The sequence below is a fragment of the Struthio camelus genome, chromosome 7 (assembly GCF_040807025.1).
Source record: "Struthio camelus isolate bStrCam1 chromosome 7, bStrCam1.hap1, whole genome shotgun sequence".
Classification (NCBI taxonomy): Eukaryota; Metazoa; Chordata; class Aves; order Struthioniformes; family Struthionidae; genus Struthio; species Struthio camelus.
The window spans coordinates 5,727,680-5,742,789 of NC_090948.1; the positions used below are offsets into that span (position 1 = coordinate 5,727,680).

At 36.3% G+C, this 15,110-nt stretch overlaps 1 protein-coding gene across 8 annotated transcripts in view; it reads right to left on the minus strand.

Moving 5' to 3' along the window:
- PLEKHA1 (pleckstrin homology domain containing A1) overlaps window positions 1–15,110 on the minus strand; it is a 37,019-nt gene that overhangs the window by 9,689 nt on the left and 12,220 nt on the right. For all 8 annotated transcript variants that reach the window (XM_068951516.1, XM_068951518.1, XM_068951521.1 and 5 more), the window contains 7 exons: window positions 13,479–13,639; window positions 10,416–10,472; window positions 8,540–8,585; window positions 6,204–6,301; window positions 4,191–4,322; window positions 2,108–2,251; window positions 1,264–1,332 (listed from right to left, as the gene is read on the minus strand). In XM_068951516.1, the coding sequence (XP_068807617.1) occupies window positions 1,264–1,332; window positions 2,108–2,251; window positions 4,191–4,322; window positions 6,204–6,301; window positions 8,540–8,585; window positions 10,416–10,472; window positions 13,479–13,619 (687 nt within the window). In that variant the 5' untranslated portion in view covers window positions 13,620–13,639. The remainder of the gene's footprint in view (window positions 1–1,263; window positions 1,333–2,107; window positions 2,252–4,190; window positions 4,323–6,203; window positions 6,302–8,539; window positions 8,586–10,415; window positions 10,473–13,478; window positions 13,640–15,110) is intronic.

Consider the following 15,110-nt stretch of genomic DNA (forward strand, 5'->3'; position numbering starts at 1 on the left):
GAATAAGGCCTCTGTGCAATAACCTTCGTAGTCAGAAAGGCATAAGAAACAACTGCTATTGAACTTCGATCCTATCTCTGTGTTATTCATATTAGGAATAGGACAATATTAAGGAAACTGAGATCCCACACATTGCTGAAAGAGATCATTCACCACCTTAAATCAGAAGACAGCAGTTTACCCTTTTCGTATTTGTAAGAAATAATCACCTCTCCACCGCGCTTTCATTTAGGTTGTTGTCAGAAGTTTTCTTCTTGGTGTGCCACACTCAGTGAAAGTTTTACTCTTTCTAAAACACATTAAGTGTTTCTCCAACACGTGTTTGAGACTGAGCAGATTCCAACTGCCTACAAGAACTACATGGAACTCCATAGTTAGCAAAATTACTATCATGGAATTCCTCAGTTAACCACTACAGTCCATAAGAGAAAAAACATTATCTATTCAGCACGCACCTCCCTGAAAAGAAGGGGGAGGACTCCCTTAAAAAGAAAAAAAGAAAAAAAAAACTAAGAAGGAAAATAACTGATTTCAGACAAATTTGCGAAGCAGGACTTACTTCCCTGCTGTCAATAGCATTCGTTATGTACACAATTTCTGGTTTAATAAGTGTTAGATCCCTTCTTGGGGAAAACAGACTGCCCCCAGTACCAGCCACTTATTTTTAAATTAAGCTTGAAGACCCTTAACATCTAGTCAAAATTGGTCAAATGGTCCAAAAGTAATGAGCGGGGAAGAAAGAAGTCGAAACACAGAAACAAACTGTATAAGCCTCACTTCTAAAAAGCAGAGCTCTCCACCTGCCTTGCTGGTCCGGTCCTGGTAAAGAAAAGCGTGGGGGGAAAGATCCCATGGAGGGGGGGGAACACACACACTATAATCCTAACATTAAGAATTGCAACGACATTCAGATTACAGATATGTCTCTCCATCTAACAAATATGTTCTAGGAAGAACTGGTTAATTATATGTGAGTACTAAATATTATAAAACACTAACACAAAATCAGAATGATTGTAGAATATATTCCATTGCTATTCTTCAGCGCCGTACTAACAGATTCACGAGCTGAAGACTGAAGTCAGAGAGCTAGCATCCACCCTATTAACTTTTTTCTTCCCTATCATAAAAAATCATTATAGTACAGAGTAAAAATATAGTACAGTTTCAGGAGCAACACAACGCATTTTAAAAAAGACACGTATACTTAATCAGATTCACATCCAAGTATCTTTTGAAAGCAACACATATTTGGAAGCATACCAGTTCAGACTTGAAATAGCCTATTGTGTTTTCATCTAACTGAAAGTATCTTCTCTTCCAGTTCTTCATCTGTTAAAGGAAAAAAAAAAAAGATTTTATAGATAGGTAAATCATGCAAGACTGCGCAACTAATTCATTTTTTAGAAAAATGCAACAATTTTAACTTCTGGAAGCTACTATTTTCTATTTTATTTTCCATCAACCTCTACTGAAATTGTAGCAACTGACCAACACAAGTATCCTTTAAGAAACGTCAAAAGATAGTATATTAAATGTTTCTGGATTTTAATAAAGACATGGAATGTTACAAAAACAAGCTACATAATCTCAGATTGAGTCTGAGAACTCAAAGTATGGATATCTTGTTTAACTTGAACTGCTTGCTCCTTCTCTTAGGCCATTTAGTAAGTAAGTTCCACTTGTGTTAGCTGGTCTCACCAGTTATACAATTCTTCCACTTAAATGCACAAAAATTAGCTTTTTCTAAATATTTCAAAGATTTAAGAGGCATGCAGACATTGAATTTCTGCTTTAATTCACATATCTTAAGAGAAGACTCCTTAACTGCATGCACTAGCCATAACGTAAAAATCTGCGTGCAGATAACTCTTCTTCAAAAGATCAACAACGTAAACCTTATCCTCAAGTAACACGTATGTCTGTATTCCTGTGCTTCATGACTTAGTTTTCCGTTTGACCTTTAGCCATCCTTAATGCTGTCAGTAGTGTTAAAGTTGCTGGTAATTATGTAATTTTTTTTTTTAGGCATCTGCTTGGTTAGTACAAGTACCATTTTAGGACCTTTGTTCTTGATGAATGAAACTCACTGATCTCAAATACTTACCACTGCTCCTTGCTTAACACAGTAGCCAGCTTTGATAATAGCATTATCGGGGGGATGTTTAGCAGTAAAATAAGGAAGGTGACTTTGCGACCGTTTCAAATAATTTCTGTCACCTCCTTCACTGCACTCATTGACTTCTTCTTTCTAGATAAAAGCAGGAAAGTTCAGAAATTTCTCAGATTTTTCTAAAGATCAAAGAATAACTATATTACTATTCAGGAAATAAATTCATCATCCCATGTCCACAAATCCCATTTCCAGTTTGTTTAAAAGGATAAAATATTTCACTTGATTTTTAGAGACAACTAATGAGGCTACAAGGGCAAGCTCCATTTTAAAATTATGGTTTAAAAAAAAGAATATTCTAGAACAATACCAACAAACTCACACTGAACAAATTCACACTGAACAACTTTACAGGCCTAGAAGCAAAGTATTTGCACGTTTTTATTTCAGACTGAAAGCAGGATTTAAAGGCAGAATATTAGAGGTGGCTATGGCAGGAAAAAAACAATTTCTAGGGCCATACAACACACCAGAAATCATTAGTCTTTCTAATACAATTCATGTTTATACGTGCCGCTACATCACACACAACTACGTATCTTCCTGTAATCTATTACTACCGAAGTTCTCAGCATTTTTTTCCTTTGAAAGCAAATGCATTCACAGAATTTGGTATGCCATTTTTAACTACTGTGGAAGCTAAAAGACTTATTTTTCCTCTCCCTGCTGCAAAACAAGAATAAGTAGCACCACACAATTTCCATCAATTAAACCAAAACGAGACCAGTCGTATGGTTTCAGATCAAAGATCCATCTAACCACTTTGTCACCAACAGTAACCATAAGCATACATCTAGAGAAGAAATACAGCAAACATGACGTTTTCCCCTAGTATTTATCCATTCTCCAACTATCTTCAGTTCAGAGAACTTCCGACACCAGATGATTTTGTACGTTTACTAACACTGCATGGCTTCTTCTTCCATGCGCTTGTCAAGCCTCCTGAACTCAGGAAAATTGTTTGTATCCGTGCCATCTTTTTGGGAAGGAGTTCCTCACGTTTACTACGCCCCAAATGAAGAACTCCATCCCTTTGTTTCACCTGGTTACCGCTAGCTTTAATAGTCCATAGTTCTTATCCTGGAAGAGACAGTTAATCAGTTTACCCCATCCACTTCTCTTTGTGACAATCATGACTTTATAGATCTTTATTACTTCCTTCTTTACTTATTTGCACTGAAGAGTACTAGCCCGCTCTGTTATTCCTCATTATGGAGACATCTGTGTAATCATCTGTGTAATCCTTCCCAATTTTAGTATATCCTTTTTAAGATGAGACCAAAACTGGACACAGTAATACCTTGGGGTATGAGCAAAGACAAGATTTATACAGCAACAACTAAGTTTTCTGTTTTGCTCCCTCTTCTTTTCCTAAAAACTTCTAATACTTGATTTGGGGTTTTTACTGTTACTGAACACTGAGCTGGTGTTTTCATGATACTACCGTAACCCTTACTTCTCACACCCAAACGAAAACGGTCATTTCAGAATCTGGTATCTTCTATGCAAAACTAGGATTGCTTTTCCCCAGTGGGCCTTACTTCACATTTATCGTCACTGAATTTCATTTGCTATCTTATCTGTCCAATTTAATCTCTCCATTTAATATGTCTCTTCCTCAACAGCTTAATCTGCTGTCATCCTTAATACCCCTAATAACACTGTATAATCAGCTAACTTCATCACCTCCCCCCTTTTCCCTGGTAGTCAAATGGACAACATCTTGGCATTATTCACACAAACAATTCATTTCACAGAAAGAAATAAAGTTCTCAGTACACTAACCAATTTCTGTGAACAAAAATCAGATACTGAAGTAATGCTTTATACTCTCGTCTAAAGGAGATAAAATCCTCAAAACAACATCAACTATAAAAGGTGCACATCAAAGTATAAGCCCTCTGAACCCTGTGAGGAGCTGACAGCTATATTATGATACGTAACTTACACTAATCTGCCAAATAACAAAGCTTCCACCATCAAAAAAAAAAATACTCAATTGTTTCGAAGGTCTTACCTGCGTAGGTGTAATGATTGGAACACCACCAACAATTTCTGTCCTGTAAGACACTTGCTTCTTCGCACCTGGGCTTTCAGCTTGACGATTAGCATTATCCATCTGACACAGAGGATCAGGCTGCTTTGGTACCTGAAAGTCAGGTATGATAATTAACCAAAAGTTTTATGAACACCAAAAAATAAAAAATGCACACACACCCCCAAAATCATTATTCAAGCATTCTTTATTTGTTTTGGTGTAATTTAACAAGTGTTCTTTATTTGTAAAACTTTAAAAATAGCTTACATAAAAATTTGTGGCAATAGCTGTTCTGGTTTGCAGAACAAAGTCAGTTCCCATTAAAGCATTTCACCAGGTGACCTGAAATCTAAGATCAGTTCCTAGTTCTGCCATAAGCGCTATACTTGATCTTTAAGAAGCATTTCTAATTTGTGAACTGCTCATTTCTCACTTCCTTGCAGTCCTACTTACCCCAGTAAAAAAGGGCTTTAGAATGGGAACTCCCACTGCCTGCACAAGAACTAGCATAACATGGCCATAAACTCAGTGCTACAGTATTAAAACTTTTGCAAAAAGTTAGAGTCTCACACCAAAATACCCTAACTGGCAACCTACTGCATATTTTTATAGGACACAAATTCCTTCAGGAAGGAGGGACACCCAAATCCTCTTACACAGTTAGTTACCATGCAAGACTCGTACATTTAAAACTTGAAGTTAAACACCGATCTAGACAAAAGAGAGCAGCCACTATACAGTCACCTCCCCCCAACACAAAAAACAGCCTGTATAGAAATACAAACAACCCTGAGGGCACAAGTTTCACCACAGGATGACTGCCTCCTGGTCAAGTGAAGCTGGCACTCAGCAGCCCGCTCAGCTGAGGTATCAGGCTCATTCTCTCACTTTCTGCATCCCATTAAACTCGCACGAGGGCCAGCTTCACCAGGACAGGTAAAAGAGGGCTCCATTCACAGCCAAATCTGAAGCCTAAGGATAGGATACACTTCTAGTGGGCTGGGATTTGTTCAAGAGAAGGGTCCTGTATCTACAACTTTCCGGGCAAGTGCTTCAGTCATCATAAACTCTTAAAGTCATACATGTCAAACCCACAACCACCTTCTCTTATGAAGACATTTTCAAATAGAACCACCTATAAATAGGCACATCATGTGCTAAACTGTACATGGTCATAGTTATTTTGAAATAATCAGCGCCCAGTATTAAAAATGCAATATAGTTTAGAGAGTTACAAACTACTGTAAGTAACATTCACGTGAAAAGTTATAATCTTAATTATTTGATTAAATCACTAGCCAGATTAAGAGGTCAAATGCTTGTTCTTCCAAAGACAAAAGATGCTAATGATTTCATCAGCTATTTAGAATGCAAATTTAACATATGATAACCAACCTTCAGACTAAACTTTCATTTGATGCACTTAATTTTTTATTCACCATCTCTTGAACTGGAAATAATTAAGTAACAACAGAAGCCTGGTTGCGTGTCCTCCTCATAAAAACGTAAAGTGAGGAGGTTGGCTTGTTTTTTTATTTTGATTATTAAAGTTTTTATAATTCCAAAGAAAGGACTACAACAGGACAATGCAAAAATCATGGGAACATCATTTCCCTAGATAACCTGAAAGCGAGGGAAAAAAGTGACAGCCAGTAGGAATAAACGCACTGCGCTCAGTACCCCCTGCCCTTTACAAGGGCATACTTTCAAAACAGCTCATGTCGTCACTTCCCTGAAACTGCAGAGAAACAAAACCATAGCTTCTGCCTCATGAGAAGACTAAGGTAATACGTGGGTGTTTTCTATCATGTGATGGCAACCTGTTCTGGTACAAAACAAAAAAAGTAATTTAACACCTATCAGAAGAATGCATACATTAGTTTAAATGCTTCTTTTGTCTGGATGTTACTTTAAATCAAGTGAGAGCCTTTGGAACATGGCACCATTAGTGATACTTTGAAAGTACTGCTAAATATGGTCTAAACTACTTACTGTGATTTTGGTAGCTTTGTTCAGAACATTTACCCATTCCACTAGGTCTTGCTGATCATTGGCTTGTAGAAAGTATTTTCTCATCCCTGCATTCATAACTGTTAAAAAAAATTATGAAAAGTTGGCAACACTGAAATTTAACAACAAACTGAACACCACTGTAAGAAGAGTTGATTTCAAATAACCAGAAAATCCAGTGCAAGTGTTTAAGCTCTACGCTGCATTTATTTTTGGAAATTCATCTTAAGATATATATGCCTTGACAGGCTTGCTTTATTCTAACAAAACTCCTATTCCTCTTCTAAATTTTTTTTCAAAGCTCTCCACTTAAAGTTTATCATACAAAATTTGTTAAATAATTTTTATTACACGGAAGAGCCCTGCAATATTTTATCAGTATTTTCAACAGTTTCATTTCCCTTTTCTCAAACTAAATTTCCCTAAACATCCAAGTTTTATACTTCAAGGAATACTGGAGTTTCTCCTTCCAATCCTCTGATTGGTTTCTGTTACGCTTTGCAACAGACTCATCTAAGTGACAATACCAGGACTTTACTTTTTTTTTTTTTTTTTTTTAAATTTCTTGAACTATCACCATTGGTTACTAATTATATGATGCTTGGGATGATATAACTTTAAAACAGTTAGAACAAAAATTTATCTTATTTTTGTGGCTTGGAAAAGAAAGCACATTTTCAGTAAGTTTATTTTTTCCTCTGGCAGCAACTAGAATACCTTCACCCAAAAAAGACAAACGTATTCCTACCCAAGAGTAAAAATAAAAGCTAGGTTTCTCACGTAAATTCTAAGAACTTACCTTAAAACAAATTTCAAGATAAACAGGGACTAAAATCTCTCCAGAACTTTGAAGTATTACAAATAAAGACTGAACAGATTTTGCTGCTCTGCCTATAACAGTTCCTCAGATCACTGCTAACAGCAAATATATGCCAGCAACTGATACTTGACTCTTCCATCACTTTTCTCCAAGCAGATGGATTGAAGCAAATGTTATTAGATGTAAGTATTAATTCACAATACACAGAGCTATATAATGAGCCGAGAAAGTTTCTAGTCCAGGTATCTAAATAAAAAGACAATCAATCAAATTGTTTTTTCCTCCAGAAAGTACTAAAGATGCTTTAATAAATCAGAAACACTATAACCCTTAAGGCAGCGTCTTGGACTAGTAAGGCTTCTTAGACCTGACTCAGTGACACAAAGCAACCTTACAACTGATGAGGGCAAACATCCGGAGATGTACACAGAGCAGAGGAATCTGCAGATAACACTGAACTGACACACAAGGTACCAGTCCAGAAACTCTGAAACCTTACATGCAGGTGTGATTATCAAACGTTTCACTAGCTCCAGTACAGAGACTTGGAGAAATCCAGTGCAAAGCAGACTATTTTGTCCAGGGTCAAAAATCACGAACCGCATGGTTCACAGGCACATAAGTTAACCTCACGTGGATTTGCAAAGTCTGGTAGAGCTGCCTTCTCTGGGTCTGGACTACACTATGCCTGGAAAGAACACCTGAGCCAATGCGGAACCATCATCAGACCCTTCAGGCATTTTCAGCAGCTTCAACTGAGATAAAACTCTTACATGAACGCAGACATAAAGGCTGGTTATTCATAAACAGAAGAGTGGCTGGTTCTACTCTTTACACACACTTTTGTGAATGCCAGTTGCTTGCTACAAAATTCTAGGATTTTGATAAGTTTTGGACTTATGACTCATAAATTTAAAAGCTCTGGGTGTTCATGAAAGCCCTTTACGGTTTATGGTTTTTCTTTAAGATTTTGTTATTATAATATGCTTAAATAAGTTTAAATACCAATAACTAGAAAGTAGCCTAAGCAAATTATTTTTCTGTATTGCAGCACTAGGCTGAAATCTTAAAAAGAGCACTTGCAGGCATGATTGTATTTTTAGATCAAGGAAATCAACTCCTTTATCTGCAGTACAGATATAAAGTAGCTAAATTACCTGTCTGCATAGCTCACAGGCATGCCAGGTCTCTGACAACACCAATCACTTTTAATTAGCTTATTATTGCTTCGAAAATATCAAATATCTTAACAAAAAAAAAAAAAAAAAGGTCTCATCTACTCTTCAGTAAGCTACAATATGAAAAAAGCCATAAAAACACCTTACGAGAAGGCAACATTTCTCTCTTAGTTTTTATTCTGTTTCCTGCCTGCTATTAAAATATATATATATATATATATGTACTACCAGCTGTATGTAGTGATAGAATTGGAGAACATATCTTTGTTTCAAATTTCGTAAGGACTTATTTTACATGCACGCCACATACAGTAACTTACCAAAACAGAATTCAGCCTTTGGTCTTAGCTTAGTTGCATCGCTAACCTAATAGAAAAATTAAGATTTATAAATATTACTATGCATACAAGATATATATCACACATCAATTTTCTTTCTCTTTCAGGTGGCTTGAATTCAAAGACTAGCAGCATAGCAAACATATACATATAGAAATCTTACATATAAATTTCTATATGTATAGAAATAGAAACATATTTCTATATAAATAAAGAAAAATACTATTTAAAGTTCAGTTCAAGATTTATGATCTATAAGACAATGACGACAACCTAAGCCATGTGCTCCTACTCCTTAAATTTAAGGATTCATTACCTTCCCAGTATGGGAAAAATCTCACACGAAGTGCTTGAAACCAGAAAACTTAGTGCTTCTACTTGCACTTTGAAGATCAGAGTTCCAATGGAATTAAAAATTCAAGGACATTTTGTACTTCCAGACCTCAGTTTTATTTTGGTCATTTGCATAAAAAGAATAATAGCTGCTTTTCTGAAGCGTACTTCACAGATTTTCTAAAATGTTGCCAATTTGGGGGATGGAGAGGTGGGTCCTGTTGTATGAGAGGTGCTGCTATCTTTACACTATAAAGCACCTCTGTCAAGGTTGGGGAAGATAGGAAATCAGTCTCTGTCATCTCACAAGCTTTCTTTGGCCAGAACCTAAATACATATACTACGTTACTAGCAGTAGCAGTAGTAGTTCAGCTGCGGGAAGTTAGACAAGCGGTAAATATGTGGGAAATGACAGAGGCGACTCATGAATCCTCCTACTTTACATGGGACAGGGCTGGGCATGAATACATTGATCCAGCACCACTAGCAATCCCGCAGTCTTGCTTCATCCCACAGCTGAAAGTTCGGTTTACTCAGGGGCCTAAATACCAGCACAACCACACTGTCACTGTCTGACGGAGCCGCAGGGCAGGAAGCACATTTGAGCTGCCTGCAAGGGGCATCCAGGTGCACACGCACAGGTGGCCACCCCTGCTCCCATTAAAACTGAGATACAAGGTTTCAGATTTCTTTTAAGGGGATGACTAAGACTGGGGACAAATTAAGCAGTAGGTGAGAGAAAACAGGAAGTATATAAGCTGCTCTGCACAGATATCTCTGTACTCTCGTGATCTAATCGGTATCACTGACACCTCTTACAAGAACTATATATATGTATACACACACACAGAGGTAGATACGCAGATGGAACGGAAGGTAGGAGAGAGTACGGTAACAAGAAAAATTGTACAATAAAGGATGAGAAAAGGGCAGAAAGACAAGAGGTCAGTTACTTTTCTCCTCTTTACTTGTTAACGTTTTATCTGCTACCAATTTAACCAAAGAGATGATTCAATTCTTAACTCTCCATTTTCCTTCAAATGTAATTGGAAATAAATGCACATAGAGTGCAGTGACCTGCGTATTTGCTAACGTTTCTTTGTGCAGTCTATTAAAGGCCATCATTCGCTCCAAACTACTACAGCCAGTGACTTAGTCCCCACTTTGTAACTGGCCTGTCTTTTCTCCAAGACTATCTAGAATATCAAATAGTCATATTTTAAAATAAATTGAAAAGAAGTGAAACACAAAGCTCACAAATATTAGCTCTACTGTATGCAAGTAAAAAGAGCTGCCATTTCAACTCACAAAACAAATCTAGACAACATCGTAAACAGTTTGTTTTTATTTTAACCTTGTACTAGTGAAATGCTTTTAATGTTTCTCCAAAATTTAAAAGTAGCAGATAGGCAACAAACTGCCCATATATTACATAATAAGAAATTTTGAAAATTGTTACCTAAAGTTGTGGCCTTTGGTAGGTATTACCAAATTTTAGCAACAAGAGCCTTACATATTAGCTTACCTTTGAAATATAGGTAAGTTTAATGACCCCAACGGGTGGAGATCCAGACGGAAGGTTCTAAAACAAATCATAATATTACGAAGTGAAACCAGGTTATCCTCAATATCAAATTCAATGTACGTGTCAAAAACAAAAGACATTAACTCCACAAACAGAAAGAAAATCCTACATGCTTTTATAGACAATACACAATGTAGGCTTGTAACAGGATCTAAACTGCTTGTTTATTAGACACACATCTGTTCATCAGCTAAAACCAGAAAGAATGCTAGAAACAATACCAGCAGTAATTGTTTCACAGGTTTATGTATTTTACTAGAGGAAGATGAATTCTTGCAGGTCTGCATCCAGGAAATCCGGAAAGAATACTTTTTCCTTAACAGATGTTGGCTTCTTAGGTATTTTGGCCGGGACAGGCAGAAGGGACAAGAAGTGACATTCATCCATTGGTCAGATACTTTTAAGGCTGTCTCACTTATTTTCCAAAACATATTGAAACAAAATCATAGCCTTACAATTTAATAGTAAAGTTGTTGCAGGGAAAGATCATGATTCTTAAAGTTGCTGTTAAGCCAAAATATCCTTATAATCCAAACAAGAGCCATCTGTTGTTTTTACATCTATGTGTAGCAGACAAGTCTGCTAGCATTTGCATTACTATTCACAATCAGCTAGAAATACAACAATTTAGTAACTGTGTACTATATAGCACCATGAAACACGGTCAATTTTTTATGAACTGTTTCAGATGAAATAGTCTTCATTATCTTATTCCTTTAAACACAGCATTGTTTTCCACGCATTTTTTTCTATTACAACTTTTCCTTTCAAAGTGGCCCTTCAAGTTACAGCATCATTCTTTCTTCCTCTACATACCTTTTAGTTAATTAAGCCTATACTTAAAAACAAATCTTAATCATGACACATATCCTAAGCTATGCCCATATAGATAACTCTTAACAACTTCTGAGCTCTTACTATGCGATACTGTTGGAGTTGACTATTCACCTAGAAGGCAAAGTTACATTTTTCTCTATATTTCTCCTTCAGAGGAGGAAGTAGGAAACGATGCTTTCTTCTGCATCTTCCCACAGCAGACCTTCCTAGAGACCATAAGCATGACACTGCATCTGCTTGCTGATCCTTTTCTCAGCTAAAGTATTCTTCATTATATTGCGCTCTCCTCTTCTCCCTCCACCTGCAAGTCTTCAGTAACCTTTTTCACAGGGTTCCTCTCTTCCAACACAAAAAATTAAGTTTATGTGACAATCTATTCTTATTCTGCCTTATGACTTCCACATGGCAAAGAGCAGTCTAATTCTATCCACAGTGTCAGAAAGACAGACAATAAATTGACTTATACTCCATTCATATTTGAAAGGTAAGTAGTAAGTTAGCTTTGCTGGTGGCTGGTGACACCGAACTTTAAAAGAAAAAAAGTCTTCCCATTCTGTCCAAATAAATAAATTTAAATTTAAGCTTCAGTTCATTAGAATGATTTTGATCTCAGCATACACCAGGGTTTTCATCCATACTTTAGGGTAATAATCATGCATGGTTAACAGTGGACTTAAAAACATCATTCCTTTGAACATGTGATCCTATTTTCACAGACAAATACAGTGCATCTGTCTGGGACAAAGAACACAATGAGGTTCTGCAACAGAGGAGCAAAACCCCACGGTCTCAACCTACATCAAAAAGCTGCATCGTTCTGAGTGTGGTCTCCACACATGGGCTCTTATAGAGCTCTGCAGTTCTTCAAAAATAAACAGTGGAAGAAGAATAACAGGCTTCGAGTCTCTAAGCTTCGCAAGGCACCCTTTCATTTGTGCATGAACTAACTAATATAAATAAAGAAGAAGCCTGAAATAAAAATTCTAAAACTGTGAACTGAAAGTACCAGTCTTAAAACTTCTGAAGAACTGCAATTTTTACAACATTTCAAGCTTTTTGCCCATACAGTCTGGACACATCACAAGAAGAAAGGAAAAGAAATGCTTCCTTCACTCACTGAGATCACACATTTGAAACCTCCTATTTTCAGAAACTTTCTTTTTTCTCCCCAGAAGGAGATTCCGAATGCTTTAGTCTTACGTCACATTTATTGACCTACACATCACTTTGGAATTGTTACTTGTTCCTTTGAAAGGTAAGACTTCTACTGCATTTTAAATCTAGTTTTCCTGGCAGAACAGTATATGAATATTCTTCTAGCATATAGTAGACAGGTGACCTAGATACTATGCTTTCACTGTCTCAGTACTTACACCTTAAGCAATTATTTATTTTCCCTACGCTAGAAAACATATTTATGCTGTGTATATTGTAAAAGTAACTTTGATATAAGGATCCTCTCCAGCATGATGGATATAAGCTCTCCTCATTCACATACCATTCACGGTGTATTCAAATTGCAAGCATCATTAGAATTGTTTTTGATGACCGCTTCTGTTGAGGTACAGTAACAAGAAACAATCAACTGACCCAAGCAATGTAAAGAAAACTACATACTTCCACATAGGGTTAAAGCTGAATTAAGAGACCTATGTAGTGAAACTAGCGCGTGATTCAGGCTCATCTGGTTACATATGATATAGTACTACCTAGCGTTTGCGAGCATCTGCAATACAGGTTCAAGGCCCTGAATGGAAAACAAAATAAATATGGCACATCAGGCTTCAAAACTAATGACCGATTTACATGTGGTATAGTATTTAAACTCTCCTCTGACCCCCAGTCCTTTTATGTCAATACTTGGGTTTATATATTGGCAATGTGTTGATGCCAGAGAGTTTTTTTTTTTTTTAATGTTTTACTACTAACTGCAACTGGAAAAGTATTACGCAGAAATACAAATTATATTTTTTCTGTAAAGGATTGCACATATTAGTAAAGAGAGAATGATTTACAACGATTTCACTTATGTAATTATAGTGTTTTCTTAAAGCTTTTAGTCCATAAAACTAATATGAAAAACCATTTCCAAGTATTTAACAGATTTACTTAAGAAAAAAGTTGAACTTGTTAGAAACCAAATAACTATCGCCAAGAACATCTCACCTGCGGGTTATCCATGTACCATACCAGACTATCTTCTCGTGTATCCAGAATGAAGTACCGCCGCAGAAACTTCCCACTATTCTCATTTTCTTCAATATCTAGGAAACCACAAATGCGATTCTGACGATCCACATAAGGCATTTCTGACCCTGAACATTACACTGCAGAACAAAAAGCACAAAAATTAAAGTCAGCAGCAGGAAATTTTGGTGAAGACTGTTCTGTACCTATATGCTACATTTTGAGCAGTTTCAACTACCAGCTTAAAGAAGCTTCTAGAGAAGAATAAGTGAAGCTCAGCGTTTCCCTTATTACCACTAAATTTTTAGAAACTTCAGAATTATTTATTTGAAACATATTTAGGCTAAGACCCCAAACGTAATGATAAAAGCAGTAAATATTAGTAGAAAACCAAGATTATTAGTTTTAACAAGATCAGCAGAGACTACTATTCAAATCCAGCTTCAACCACTTTGAGAAACAGTTTTTTGGCTGATTAACATCATTCCAACACCACACTAGAAAAAATTCTCGCAATCAACTTTGAGTCAATTAATTCAGCCTGTAATTACTATCCTTTTTGGTGCCCAACACAGACTAATTTACTAGTGCTGATTCAAGTCTCTGGTATCCCAAGTTCGGCATCTGATAAATTTAATTCAGTAATAATTATTTGCAGAAAGCTGAAGAGACTGCAATATCATACTGATGAGGGACTGTTAGAAAAATTCAGGTCATTTCAAAGAGTTAAATTCTAAATTTATATGCATTAAAATCTATATTCAATGCATATATAGTTTTTAATATAATTTTTTAAACAATTTATATTCATTTAACAACGTCAACACACTTTTTCTTTGAGATATCAGATTTTCCATATAGCTGAAAGGACACTGAATGGGTATAAGCCGTCCATTAAACAGGTGACCGAGTTGCTCTTTTCACCCGCAGAAGGCGAAGGAGTCTGCATGTTTAAGGTATGTAATGGTGGTTTAAAACTTCGAAAGCATAAGTTTGATCTTCAGTAAAGTAACCAAACTTACTAAAGTAATCTAAATTTTCTTACTGTGTTCCTCACAACTTAGTTACTATCACAAATTTGAGAAGTTATAGCTGAGTTATAATGGTATAAACAACACTCTTGAGCATTCTTAAGACAACATCATAACCATTACTAACATTCATTAGTAATTCACACTCTTCACTGTTCATGGGATCACTTTACACTACAGTAACATCTCTAAATAAACCTGTAGCTACGGGCAAGCTTAAGGGTGTCTGTTCCATAACTTATACCTCTAAACTGGCAGAACCTGGCATTATACATACTTTTAATTTATTTAAATGAAAACACCAAACACTGTCATTCACCAGTATTGTCCTAAATTGTCCCGTGTCATCCCTCCACAAAATATACAGCACTTCCTGGATACAATTACAGCTTAGCATTAAGAGTGTATAAAGCCAAGAAAAAACCTGCGCCTATAAAAAGCATATACTGGTGGCTGGTTTCCTGTTTAAGCAGGCGCTTAAACTGAGTTCTCCGCAGATGTGAAGAAAGCGAAACAAGGAAGACTTGTTTCTGAAACAAAATAAAAGTCTGTTAAGAATCACTGAATAAAACCAACACAT